Source organism: Ochlerotatus camptorhynchus, unplaced genomic scaffold (genome assembly GCF_037179485.1).
Source record: "Ochlerotatus camptorhynchus isolate MF236.1 unplaced genomic scaffold, CSIRO-AGI_Acam_v1.1 ptg000077l, whole genome shotgun sequence".
NCBI classification, from domain to species: Eukaryota; Metazoa; Arthropoda; class Insecta; order Diptera; family Culicidae; genus Ochlerotatus; species Ochlerotatus camptorhynchus.
The window spans coordinates 9405138-9420039 of NW_027040567.1; the positions used below are offsets into that span (position 1 = coordinate 9405138).

Sequence of the window (14902 nt, forward strand, 5' to 3'; positions counted from 1 at the left end):
TCCCCTCCCTTCCCCGATTGCAACAGCTCCAAGACATGCAACAGGATCATTTCGTGCCCCATGACAACTTGATCCAGTTGCTTCCAGGTTCATTGTTTTGGCGCCAGCAGGGAGAGACTTGGTCCTGTACCAAATGCTTTCCTTGTCTCCATTCTGCTCAGCTACTCGCAATTGATTGTGATAGAGTGGGCGGAATATTACAATGTGAGACAATTCAATGCAGACGTCTTCCAAATTTGGCCGATCGTCAGGTAATCAGTGGGTTACCACCTGGCACCTCTTAGCAAGCTTTATGCTACAAAGCGGACCGGAAGTATCAATTAACAACCTCCCCCTGGAATGTATATAAATGTAAATAATTGATTTTCGTTTCGTGTGGATGGCGTGAAACAAAAGTGTCGGGCATTTTAACAAATAACCTCCAATACAACCTTAATCCACGTGAGTTAAATACATGTATAGAATCACCCTACACATTTGGTTTTTATCTGATAAATACGTGAAGTTTGAGAGCAAATTAAATGTGTTGCAATAATTTCGTGTTCGCCCTTTAGATTCTCTTAACCGATACCTCTTGCCACCGGTCTAAAAATCACGCTTCATAATTTTATCTCTATCCAACAGGCCCACTTTGCCAATCCCGTGTACGACTCGATGTACGCCGGCGGGGTGAACGTGCACGCCGATTCGTCGTCGATACCGGGCAACAGCAACCATCCGCTGTTGAATGTGTCCGGCTCGGCCCCGGAGGAGAAGAAGGGCCTGCTCCAGCACACTCTGGACGATTCAAGCGCGCAGGACTTGTTATGATATCGGTTGAAAAAATAGTAGCAGTTGCGATTCTAGAGGGGAGGTGATCTCATACTTCTCTCTAGAGCAGCACGTGGCTACTTGGAATCGAAATCGAAGCCAGTTTTTTTGGTAGAAGTAAGTGTATGTTTCTCTCATTATTGCCTAGAATAAGCGAGTTGATTTCGTTGCGTAACGATGGAACGGAATAGTAGTCATTTTTAGTTGTTAGACATTGTTTGTGAACAGAAAAAAAAACTCCCGTACGCAATGGATTTGTAGATAATCTGTAGCTCATACTCATAATTTTATGTTCTATTTTGTGAAAAGTTAAACAGTTGAAGATCTCGCGAATCATGTTCAGTCAAGCGAGCGAGAGTAGATTTTTAAAGTGGAGTGGCTAAGGTCGAGCATTTTGTCTGTGTTTTACCGGTGCTGTGAGACGATCGGTAGATAAATTGATGGTCTAGGTAAAATAAATTAGAATCAAATAAAATCTAGCTCCTGTTTTCTGTTAGATAGTCAAGAGTTGAACTAGGTGCCGTGTGAAAGTGGTAGGACAGATCGTGAAGGTCACTCAAATGAGCTTTAAATAACTTTACGTTATCTAATCAATAATCAATCCAGTGTATAGTGAATATCCCCTTTCATAGGCTATATATATGCCAAGACTATAGTCTAAATAGGAAATTACTCCTCTTTAAACTAAGATCACATAAAACGAAATCATCACTGCAACACACTCCTGAACAGCTATCACAATTTTTATGACAAAGCAACAATAAAAGAAGCTAACCATGATGCGAAATTTGTCCATCCACTTTTTGATAATAAATAAAAAAAAACTGTAGAACATAGCAAAGAATTGTTATTAAGAAAAAAATTATGCTTGTTTGTAAAAAATTAAACAAAGAAAACTAGAATTGATTGTGATTTTTATAAACAAAAAACGCAAATTAACGAATCCTAACGTTGAAAAAAAAAATCATAACTAGTTGACGGCTGAAATGGACAATTATATAGGTAATAAAAAACGAAAGAAAAGGGAAAACGATTCGTCCTGGTGGAACCGAGTGAAGCCGGAGACCCTGAATCGTGTGTTGAAAAGATTAATTTAATTTTACAAATAACGATTTATCTCTATTACTCACGAACGAAACAAATTGCCATTATGGAAGTTGATGCAGCTGCGCTCTATCGCCATTAGATTAATATTCGTTCTATTCGAGCTCCAAATATCGACTACACACACACCATAGATATCTAAATGCAACAATACAAAGGAACACTAAGATAATCAAAAACGAAATTAGTCCAATGGAAGGAGGGATGAAACAGAGGCACTTGTTTTTCCACCATGGACGGCAGCAAACGAACTAGTGATTAATGTACGATTTCCAGTTTTGTACCAACGCATCATCGTCAGGCGAGGGCGAAAGAAAAAAAAAAACGAATAACAAGTGGAACCGAAGACGTACGTAAACTCCGGTTTTGTCACGGAGATATAGGAAAATCGTTTAAAATAAAGACTGTAATTTTTCAAAACGTTGGTCGCTTTCATTTTTCGAAATTTGAAAGAAAATTCTTGTGTCAATCAAACAGGGAATTCGGTATGATTTAGCCATCAATTTCCGCGCGATTTGGAATTGTAAAACATAGTCTATTTCTATACTCACTGGCGGCACTGACGGACTCTCTTCGGACTGCTTCGGATCGGGATTGCCATCAGGATATCACTACTTGACCGATTGCTGCTCGCTGTTTTCGGGCCGTTTTCCGACTCACGTACACCATTTCGACGGCCCACATGGCGATCGTAACGATCGTGAATACATTGATGAACATAATGCTTAACGAGTAACTTCCGGAATAATCCCGGATTTTCCCAACCACTGGACCCATCGTGATCAGTATGATGCCGTTTGTCATCATCTGGATGCTGGATGCCGCGGGCAGACGCTTCAGCGGGATGTAGCTCGGTATGACCAGGCCCATGTAGACGGTGCGAACACCTTTGGCCACTCCAAGGAAAACGGCAACCACAATCATCTCGGTGTAGTTGCGAGCGACTAGAATGCCTACGGCGAGGGAAAGGTTGAAATGAGTACTTTTTGAGTATAGATAGTTAACAGTGATGGAACCCACTAAATCTAGTAAGTATCAGCATGCTGAGGGCAATCATGTACATGATCCGGGGGGTCAGCTTCAGCGAATCTCCAATGAAGGGTGAAATGAAACGGAACAGCAAATCCGCAACGGCCAGGGTCGACATAATTGACGCAATTTGTTCCGTCTCGTAGCCCAGATCGTTCAGGATGAAGGGTGTCAACAGGGAGAAGTTGATTTCCGCAAACACGGCGATTGACATTCCCAGCATCATGTTTAAGTATATCCGGTCCCGTAGCAAGGTGAGATCGAAAAAAGTGACTATCTTCTGCGAACAGCTTTGCTTTTGCTCCTGCTTCGGTGGACTAGGTTCCCCTCTACCGTCGACGTTACTGAAATCGAATTTGGTCGATTTTTGAACCGGGGTTTTCGGTGACGTTGGATTCTCCAACTGACGCATAATCGACGGCATTCGATTTTCGTCGGTAAGATCTTGATTCTCACTCAAAACCGGAAGCTTCGAGTGGGAAATGGTATGCATCGGAACGGAAAATTCCCGAACGCTGGCATGGGAACTTCTTCTAGCTCCGGGATACCGTTCATCGAAGAGCCTCATTGAGCTGCCCAAGTGAACGGAGTCTTCCGATTTTTCAAACCATCGCTTGGTTCTGGGAGAAAACCTCGCCACAAATGACTTCCGCCTGGACGCACTGTTATCCAACGAACCTCTCCGTTCTCGTTCTTTCTCCTCGAAAAGTTTAATCGAACTGCCGAGGTTAACCGTTTCGGTAGATCCTGAGTGAAACCACCGTTTCTTGGTGTCTGCCTTCGGTGGTTCCAGATTCTGAGAGTACGTTTTGAACAACAACATTTCGGCCGTCGAAGGTCGCCTCTGTGTGGGATGGAGAACTGATTAAAGTTTTGGGAATTATTAGGACTGTCATCCAACGGCTGCTGTCTGTGGGAAATTACCTTCACTTTTGGTACGAGGCAGAAACATCAACGTGGCCATCGAATCTGGCCGACGCATTTGCGATGTTTGCTCGAATCCATAGATGCTCTGGGCGTCCATATCGTGATCGGTAAAGTAGGTTCGTTTTTCCAGATAATCGTCCTCGTTGTCCGATTCCAGGTCCCATTTGCTGTCGATCCGCGGAGGAGCTGTTGGAAAAATCGTCAATATTCGACAGTGAGAATGCATAAGGGCAATGATCGATTCTGTTCGTCGATGTTCTTTTTCGACTGTTACATCACTGTATTGGACAAATTTCAGTAAATTGTTTTCCTTAGCTGAAGCATTTTAACGAGAAAATCGATTAAGAGCAGCGATCACCGCAGTTAGGCCTTTATGAATGCTCACTGTAGAATTCGTTCATATTTCTTGACTCTGCATTAATTGGCAAATTATTACCCTAGCACTCACCATCGACTGCCGAATATTTCTCCTCCACGGCTTCCTTATGTGGAGACAATACTTCATCATTCAGTTCAATCGGTAGCATGTGTCGCTTCACCGGTTGCAAGAGCAAAGCCGCCGCAACGATGTGCGTTGCCAGTGCTCCGATGATTAGCAAACAACTTCTGGAACCGTACAGTGACACCAGCAGCGACACCAACTGAGGTAGCAGAATGGGACCCAATCCGGTGATGGTCATCGCAATGCCGGCTGCCTTGTTCCGCCGGGTTAAAAAGTACGTATTCAGAGCCAACGAAAACGATGAATTGCAGAATCCCATGCCGAGAGCTGAAATTGGAAGAATATTTGTTGACTTACTACACTATCTGGCGAATAAATTTAAACCTTACACGCCATAATACTATAGGTGAGAATGAAGTGACATATCGTCTCTGCCTGGGAAGTGAACATGAGACCAAGGGCAAACATGCACCCACCGAGGGTGGCTATCCTACGGAAGCCAAAGTTTCTCAGCAGTGGACCGTTGAAAAGGCCGAAGAGCATTCCGATGGCTGAAGCGAGGTTGATGATGACCGAAGCTTCCGTCGCCGAAATGTGAATCTGCTTGAACGTGTCCTTGAAGATGAGACCGAAGCTCTGCAGCACGGGTACGATCATGATCTGTTATTGAGAAAGTCGAGCAAACATGTGATAAGTTAGTTTAGTATTCAGGATGAGGGTCTTGAACATTTTTATCTAGTTCGTTTATTTGGAAGGCTCAATCGCGTTAGCTTTACGGAGCCGATAATTTTTTGTTCATTGCTCAAAATTCACTTAATTCTATGCGTAGTAAGAGTTGGGCCCAATACTCGTGGCTTACCTGAGGTTATAGGGGTGCATTGTCAAATGATAGGATCAGGGGAGAAGCTAGGTGTGGGGTTGATAATTTTTATCATATAGATTTGTTGCATATTAAATGTATGATCATGCTGACCTGTGGCACATAACATATGTGGAACTCGATCATCAAAAATTCCAAGTGGTATAGAAAGACATCGATCTGTCAAATTGATTATACCAGCTGTAAAATGAGAAAGGGAATCAAGGGGTAGTCAATTATATTAAAATAATAATAACCTGGTTTATAAGTTAAGTTAAGTTTTGGTTGGTTTGCCTCCGACCTGGATTATAATTCTATGACTAGCACTTCTGAACTTATGTCGTTGTTCATTGTTAACTATTTATGTCCTTTATTTATAACTGCATAGCTGGATCTAACAAATTCGTCACCTTGCTTCACACAGCAAAATGTATATTAACGTTTGCATTTAAAAAAAAGTAGACACTTTTCACCGATATTTTATGCAATTACCTGCCACCCAACTTTTAATCCTGAAATGTCACTGTAAACTACCACTGTTTACAGCCGAACTTTGAAAGCGATACGTATTGTAGCTATGGCAAACATGTGGGGAAACTCCACGCGAATACTTGTTTAATTCTTCTAATTCTTAATTTGCGTGGGTACATTTTGACGTAGGACTACGTCTTTGATTTCTATATGGGGGTACACTTTGTGAAAACCGAAAATGGAACATGTAACAAATTAAGAAAGATTTTGAACGTTAATAACTCAGCTGCCCCTGGTCCAATTTCAATAACTTTATCACCAATCGATCAGTAATATGGCTACGCATTGATAAAAATGCTTCCGAATGTTGATTTTCAACAAGAAACTATTGAAAAACTGGTAAATGTTCAGCATTGTCCAAAAGCGTCGAATTAACAAACAAATCCACCAATTACCTACATGCATATGCTGCTTCCCCAGCACAGTCGTCAGAGAGTAGTAAGTAGACGAAACAAGTCGAAGTGGCATTCGCCTCCGATCCTCGGGTGCGTGCGAATAGGGAGCCATGTTCAGAACCTAACGCAAATTCTTCGAGATAACCACCATCCGTCGTCTGGCTCGCCGTGGTGGTGTCTGACGTATCTACGGTTTGATTTACGAGGTGTGCTGAAGGTGTTCCTGAAAAATGAGATCCGTGTTGCTGTCACCTACACTAAACACGCCAAGCGTAAGCGGCCATAGATGTCATCTACGTTTTTGAAGTGACAGAGACGCACTCTGTTTGGTTTCGGAGGTAAATCATCACCAACATTGGAAACAAAACGGCTCTTTTCAGGGCCACCAATCTTATTACAGAAAAGAGTAGGAATAGGATTCATCTGCCTGTTTGTCCATATTCAGAACCACCGACCACACAAAATGCTCATGTTATCAAACTGGAAGCAGGGATACAAATTATTTTGATCAACCTTGATCAACTTTGAATCGCCACGGCCGGATATTTTCGATGGAAGAAGCAACAATCTAGCATCTAATTCGACGAAGACGGCAGGAAACATTTCTGGATCAACAATAGAATAGGGCCCATAAGCATTTGTAAACAAACGTTCCAAAGCCTCACAAATCGAAGGCCGCTCACACAAACCAACACCAACATCTTGTAGGTAGAAGTTTCCCCTATCCGATGATGGTGTTGGTTTGTGTGGGTGGCCTTCGCTTTGTGAGTAAAGGGCTTTGCACGCACAAAAAAACACTGAGGCGTAAACCAACAAAATATTTTGTTATTATTCAATGCAAAATTTCTATTTGTTTCAGTTCATAAATAAGTTTCAAATGGATACAGAAGCCCATTTAAATCAAACCAATAAAATTGTTTTTATTGTTGTGTGTATAGTGCACGTTTCAAACTGTCAGTCGACATCGTTGTTAGTCAAAAAGATTCTCCACGGAAATTCTGCCTTCGATCGTTAATCTTAACAAGTAAGTTTAAGTTTTTTTTATGTCTAAGTATAAATTTTCTCAACTAGCAAACTAACATTTAAAATTTCAGTGTTGACGTGTGATAGGGCACAATTTGCATGAGGATTCGGTTCGGCTGACCAATGAGAAGGTGAAGATGGGGATTCCAACTTGGATAGAAGCTGAATCAATTTACCAGCGTAGGGATCATTTGGATATGAATATTGACTAGGTGTCAGAAGCGCATCTTCAAGAGAGTGCATACATTTTGACGTAGCTGAGTATACTGGAAACTTAGATGTTGTGACCTGGAGAACCAGGTAGGTTCTGATGTGGAAAGTGAAAAGTTCAAAACGAGCATTTTAGAATATTTTACTATTATAGGAACTCCTCCTCTGCCATTGCGTATGCTGCACTGCCTTAGGCTCCACCGAAATGCGTCAACACCAACAGCTGCAGCAGAATCGCTACTTGTAGTAAGACAATCGTCAAAATTACCACAAACAATAACGTAAGAATCGACACCATGGTGCATTGAAAGGCGCACAAGAATAACAAGTTTTTCCATCCATTCACGCACCAAATGCTTCAATGCAATAAGCTGATTGACTGTTCAATAATTTAATAAACAAACAGCGGATTAGTTAGAAACTTGATTGAAATCATAATTGAAAAAATATGGGTTTATTTTTTAATAATGACAGCTAATCTGACCTGGGGGTTTTAATAAATTTGATTTTGAAACAATATAAATAACGTTTCAATACCACTAAAAATGATAATTACCCTAAATAATGTTTCAACTTGATTTAAGTAAACATTTTCTCAAATCAATAATAATCGATGTTCAATTCAATAAAGTTAGTGGTATTATTTCAACTAATTTTGTTGTTGAATTAATCTATCAATTTTATTGATCCATATTCTATTCAAAACTTTGTTTAAAATGAAACATAATTTGTTTGGTTGAACTTAATTTTTTTCTGCGTGTGGAACGGTTTGTTTACAAATGCTGATGGGCTCTTTTCTATTGTTGATCCACATTTGTGAAGCCGAATATTTACGAAAGAGAGTGTCGATGAAGAGAATCGATCAATGTAGATAGGACCTATTGAAAAGTGACGCGAGATTTGTTTTCCGTACAGAGCTCTAATGCTACCGACGCCAGGGAGGCAGCTCCCAGAGATGTTATGCCTTAGAACATGCCGGTGGCGCCGACTGAGATTGGACCCAGGCCTGCTGGGGTGAGAGGTAATCACGCTAACCACAGACGCCGATATCTATCACGGCGAATGAGAACGACCCAAATTTGAGTTTAGTTATCTCAGAAATAAGAAATAAAGTGCAGGAACTCAGCGATGAGTAAGTTTGCTTTATTTTTTCACAGGTTTTTCCAGGATTTTCCAGGGAAAAATTCCCGAATTTGAGAAAAGTAAAGATTGGATTCACTCAGTCTATTGGTACTACTCCGAGACTGAATAAAATTTTCGTCAATTTCCTCATTTTCTGGCAGATTTTTTAGGTTTTCCACACGAAATCATGAGACAAATTTACTCATCGCTGAGTTCCTACACTTTTGGCGATTATGAGTGAACTAAACTCAAATTAGGGTTGTTCTCATTCGCCGTGTACGCAAAAAGAAAATAGCCAGTGTCGATACTTGATAGCAAACTACTCATAATGGGAGGAGTCTTTGTAGCTTTTATACCACTTGGTTGCACATTATTCTGCTTTAACCTAAAAAAATATAAAGCAGCGCTGCTGTCTGGTATCAGCTCATTTTCGCTTCGGACGGCGTGGTCAGCAATAGCAACAGTAGGTCGTGGCAAAGGGCCAATCGTCATCGCAAATTCTTCGAGATAACCACCATCCGTCGTCTGGCTCGCCGTGGCAGTGTCTGACGTATCTCTGGTCTGATCTACGAGGTGTGCTGAAGGTGTTCGTGGAAAATGAGGTCCGTGATGCTGTCACCTACTCTAAACACGCCAAGCGTAAGTGGCCATGGATGTCCTCTTCAATAAAACGGCCCTTTTCAGGGCCATCAAGCTTACATCAGTAAAGAGTTGGAATAGAATTTATCTGTGCTTGTTTGTCCATATTCAGAACCATAAGCCCCCAACGACCACACAAACTTGGAAGCAGGGGTGCAATTGATTTTGATTGATTCTCGTAATCAACTTTCTTTTTGAAAAAGATTACTACAAATTTGGATCGTTGAGATAATAGATATTTCGACATAACATTTGATAACGGCACAAAAGCATTTGTAAACAAACCTTCTAAGGCCCTTTACACGCGAACCAAAGTACGCCCACGCAAACCAACAACATCATTCGCGTGTAAAGGGCCTTAGAATGTTTGTTTACAAATGCTTTTGTGCCGTTATCAAATGTTATGCCTGATTTGATCAATTAAAAGAACTTAATGCTCTTCACATATATACCGTCCACTAGCGGTCCTACGTCAAGCTTCCGTTCGTGCCCCTAGGCACAGACCCTTCTACTTTTTGATCATAAAATTACACGTTTGTCAAACAGAGATTCAGTGAATAAAAGCTGAAATTCACGCGTTCATTTAAAATTTATATCTTTTTTTCTATTTTATTTCTGTAAACTTAGAAGAAGAATGTATGTACCAGTTTTTTCGTTAAACTTTTTCTAATTGTTTGGAACCAATTGCATCAACCTTTGAATTCATTTGGATTCGTAGGAGGAAAAATACGACTGCGAAAGTTTACTGCATACATTTTGAAGTCCAGAGACGCAGCATAATTGTGCAACAAGTGACCCGGTTTAAGCTGAAAATATGCAGTGTTTTGAGGTGCCCATTGTTCCATTCGCAAGAATTTTGCAAGCAGGACGATAAATCAAATCGAGCGCTTCGATATCTGTAATACCCAAGGATTCAACCCTTCATATGTTTCTCAACTGCCAATTGCAAACTTTTGCTAAAACCCCCGCACAAAGATCTACTCCAATTACTTTGTACTAAAAAACGTGGAAAGATTGATCTAAAAGGGGAAGGAGGGGCGAAACAGATTTTCTTTAACTCTTTATTTGTTTCAAATTCAAAATAAATTACATTTCATTTTAACCTAGGTGCTCCAGTTAGTATAGTAACTTATCAGCCTTAATTGTTATGATATATATCTAAGTGTTTTTACATTGTTCATGTCTTGGCAATTCAGTGTTTTAAACAGGTTTTTTAAACCTGCATGTCAGTATAACAATTGAAATCTTAAAACTAAAAACTAAAACTAAATCTCATCTAGGTATAAAGCGAATTAATCGTTGCAATTGAGGATTGCAACGATTTTTGCCTGAAGTTATTAATTATTTTGTTGGACATTTGCTCTAAAGTCTCAACATTCGAAATTCTATGTACTTCGGTAGTACTGTACCAGGGAGGCAACTTCAAAATCATCTTCAGAACTTTGTTCTGAATCCTTTGAAGTGCTTTTTTTCCTGGTAGTGCAACAACAAGACCATATTGGCACAGCGTAAAGCATGGCCGGTCTAAAAACTTGTTTAAATATTAGAAGTTTATTCGTCAGGCAAAGTTTGGATTTCCTGTTTATAAGAGGATACAAACATTTTATATATTTGTTACATTTGGCTTGAATGCCCTCAATGTGATCTTTAAAAGTTAATTTTTGGTCAAGTATTAATCCAAGATATTTCACTTGGTTTGACCAGGAAATTGGAACTCGGTTCATAGTGACTATGTGACTACTACTAGGTTTAAAAAAGGAAGCTCAAGGCTTATGTGGAAATATTATAAGTTGAGTTTTGGAAGCGTTGGGAGAAATCTTCCATTTTTGTAAATAAGAAGAGAAAATATCTAAACTTTTCTGCAGTCTGCTGCAAATAACACGAAGACTTCTTCCTTTAGCGGAAATGCTTGTGTCATCAGCGAACAAAGATTTGTGGCAACCCTGAGGCAAATCAGGAAGGTCCGAAGTGAAAATGTTATACAATATAGGCCCAAGAATGCTACCCTGAGGAACTCCTGCTCTAACAGGTAGTCGATTAGATTTGGAATTTTGATAATTTACCTGCAGAGTTCTGTCAGTTAAATAATTTTGAACTAATTTCATAATATAAAGTGGAAAATTAAACTTTTTCAATTTAGCAATCAAACCCCGTGCCAAACACTGTCGAATGATTTTTCTATGTCTAGAAGAGCAACTCCAGTTGAGTGGCCTTCAGATTTGTTTGAACGAATTAAATTGGTAACTCTTAAGAGTTGATGAGTAGTTGAATGCTCATGGCGAAATCCAAACTGCTCATCTGCAAAAAATGAGTTCGTATTGATGTGAAGCATCATTCTATTTAAAATTATCTTTTCAAAAAGTTTACTTATTGAAGAAAGCAAACTTATTGGACGGTAGCTAGAAGCTTCAGCAGGATTTTTATCCGGCTTCAAAATTGGAACAACTTTTGCATTTTTCCATTTACCTGGAAAGTATGCCAAATGGAAACATCTGTTAAATAATTTTACCAGGAAAGACAAGGTACTCTCTCGGAGTTTTTTGATGATGATATAGAAAATTCCATCTTCACCTGGAGCTTTCATATTATGAAACGACGAAAGCGTTTTTTATTAACTAAAACTTAAACATACATTCGGCGAAACTCTCACCACTCCCACGCAAAACAACACCACCATCAGAGAGGTGGTGTTAGATTACGTGAGAGCGCTGCGAGTTTCGTCGTTTTTTATACAAAAAAAAAAACATTCATCGCTATGGAAAATCATTCTTGATTTAATGTTATAGAGCATTTTACAAGAAGTTTGTGCTCAGCTTACTTTTCAATTTATGATTATTAATTAGAAATATCTTCTAGTTCTAGTTTTATTTAATTATGAACCGACTAGTTTCTAGTTTCAATTAATATGAACAAGCATGAACTTGGAACTAGTTTCATTTAAATATGAACCGAAGCAAGATAATTTTGAAGCAGTTCGATTGTTAAAGGCAGCAACAAATATCGATACAATTGTCTTGAAGCCATTGAATTCCGAGCCTCTATCTTTGCCTGCTGCAAAGCTCTCAGACCCTCGAGGACTACTTCCGTTTTTCTGACAAAAAGAGTACTACCAAACGTTCCTTAACACTCCGAATACGGTGGGTAAAAAACTTTACGCCGACTACGAAGCCTCCGAAAAACGTGTAACGGCAAGTTTGCAATGTCATAACTTAGCCATTTCTTAATGAATTTCAAAAATTGTGGTACCTTTAGAATTCCTAGGGTTTGTAAATGATTTTGATTGCAAAAAGATTGAAAATAGAGTCGTCTACTTTTTTAATAAGCGAAAAGAATTGTTACACGTTTTCGTAGGGTTTTGCAAGTCGTGCAAGATCTGTAATTTAGATTAATGGGCACAAATGTTCACAATTAGCCAGAAAACAGTCATGGCTCCTATATATGGATCCTGGAGACAACGGAACGGTCCTCAAAAAATCCGGAACATCCGTAAAAGTGGTCAATCCATGAACCTGATCCTAGAGCTCTGCGGTTTTTTTGAAAACATTAGGAACTGTGATATAAAAAAATAATTGGGATCGTGACATAAACATGTACCTGTATGGCCATGAGACCGTCCTCCGGAAGATCCGGAACATCCGTAAAAGTGGACAATCCATGAAACTGATCCTAGAGCTCCGCGTTTTTTTTAACATTAGGATCTGTGATATAAGAATGAATTTGGGTCATGGACCCAGATGGCCATCGGACCGTCCAGCGGAAGATCCGGAACATCCGTATAAGTAGTAAATCCACGATCCTGATCCTAGAACTCTGCGTTTTTTTTATAAACATTAGGAACCACGGAGCTCTATGATTAGTTTCGTGAATTTTCCACTTTCACGGATGTTTCGGATCTTGCGGAGGACGGTCCCATGGACATCCAGGTTCATGTTTATGTCACAACCCCAAATTGCTTCTATCATCACAGTTCCTAATGTTTATAAAAAACGCGGAGTTTTAGGACCAGGATCGTGGATTTACTACTTTTACGGATGTTCCGGATCTTTCACTGGACGGTCCGATGGCCATCTGGAACCATGCCCCAAATTCATTCTTATATCACAGATCCTAATGTTAAAAAAACGCGGAGCTCTAGGATCAGGTTCATGGATTGACCACTTTTACGGATGTTCTGGATTTTTTAGGACCGTTCCGTTGTCTCCAGGATCCATATATAGGAACCATTACTGTTTCCTGGCTAATTGCGAACATTTGTGCCCATTAATTTAAATTACAGATCTTGCACCACTTGCAAAACCCTACAAACACAATTTTCAAAAAAACATGTAACAACTCTTTTCGCTTTTTAAAAAAGTAGACGACTCTATTTTCAATCTTTCTGCAATCAAAATCATCCACAAACCATAGGAATTCTAAAGGTACCACAATTTTTGAAATTCATTAAGAAATGGCTAAGCTATGCCATTGCAAACTTGCCGTTACACGTTTTTCGGAGGCATTAAAAGCTTGGTTCCAGCAACAAGAGGGCGTAAAGCAAAACCAACCAAAGAGGACGACTTTGAAAACGATTTGGATTCCAATAATGGTGTATAAAGTTAAGGTATGTTGCAGTGCTTAAAACTTGCTAAGCGGAAAGCTTGAATTCAAATTTTGTCTGAAAAAAAAAACAAATATAAAAAAAAATCTAATATTGATACTATTTTTATTTTAATGACAAAATTCAAAGTTGGAGTCACATCTGTTTGTCTGTGATTAACCTTGTGATCAAAACATACACTAATAGCATTTTGCCTAGTAGCCTTCAAGCACTCTTTGTTACTACATTCCCAGCAGTTGTCAAACTATATTCAGCTTCTGTTCTTCTAGTAGGGTTAATCACCCCATTTTCGGCCTATTGAGCACAACCCGCACTTAGTCTTACTTAATCTAGCGCAGTTTAGCACCAAACGGAATGTTATTATTACTGATGGCTTCCAAATTTATTTACCTTTCTGTACGTACCGTAAGACTTAATAAAGAGGCACCAATCGTTGAGATATTGTCTAAAGTCTAACACTGCTTCTTGACGCCAAACTCGGCCTAACGCATTAAAACGCCATTGAAACGTAAATGAATTCACTTCGGCCTATCGGATGAAGATAAAAATTGATTTGGTCGGAGCGCTTCTTTTGTTTTTGTGAATTATGGGTGCAAACCTTCATATCACGCGTTCTCATTGACTTCGTACGGTAGCTTATTAACTGAAGTATCGTACCAAACTCATAATTGACTTGTTAACTCAATTTTTTTCACAATTCTCTATCCAACTCGAGATCCAACTAATAGCAGAACAGATTAAAAAAAAAAAGCATTTACTTTTAAATAGGATTTAATAATCTCATATAGATATTGCTATCCTATGTTTCTGATGTCCTATCCAATGTTAAAAAAAAACTAAAAAAAAAACATTTTTCAATGTAATCCTGAGAGAAAACTAACTATATCTCTCTGGATGTAGAGATGTAGAGATTTGATGTATTGGGCAAAGTTTCTTAAAATTTGATTTTCTACAACTTTGCTCAAGACATAAATCCATTATCTCGTAACTACAAAAAGTTGGATTTTCTAAGTGTAATACCCCCTTAGTAAAAATTCATTTTCATTTTCATTTTACAGCGTTTGGTGGGGCAATGGGAGCGCAAGTCAATCCAAAGCCGAGGATAAAGGACGGGTAATGGCTGAATAGTCTATGCGGACCACTTGAACGTCATGGAAAAAGGAAGGGATTGAAGAGGCCGGTTATTGGGGGGTTTTGAGGAAATGACACATAGT

General features: G+C 39.4%; 2 protein-coding genes across 3 annotated transcripts in view; one reads left to right on the forward strand and one right to left on the reverse strand.

The window, feature by feature from the left end:
• Positions 1-1174, forward strand: part of LRP1 (LDL receptor protein 1) — a 529790-nt gene extending 528616 nt beyond the window's left edge. For both annotated transcript variants that reach the window (XM_065217494.1, XM_065217495.1), the window contains one exon: positions 625-1174. In XM_065217494.1, the coding sequence (XP_065073566.1) occupies positions 625-810 (186 nt within the window). In that variant the 3' untranslated portion in view covers positions 811-1174. The remainder of the gene's footprint in view (positions 1-624) is intronic.
• Positions 1175-2460: 1286 nt separating this feature from the next.
• The window catches only part of LOC135697721 (uncharacterized), a 38379-nt gene continuing 25937 nt past the window's right edge, over positions 2461-14902 (reverse strand). The window contains exons 3-7 of the mRNA XM_065217515.1: positions 4702-4972; positions 4319-4639; positions 3868-4056; positions 2935-3804; positions 2461-2867 (exon numbers count right to left, since the gene is read on the reverse strand). Coding sequence (XP_065073587.1) covers positions 2515-2867; positions 2935-3804; positions 3868-4056; positions 4319-4639; positions 4702-4972 — 2004 coding nt within the window. The 3' untranslated portion in view covers positions 2461-2514. The remainder of the gene's footprint in view (positions 2868-2934; positions 3805-3867; positions 4057-4318; positions 4640-4701; positions 4973-14902) is intronic.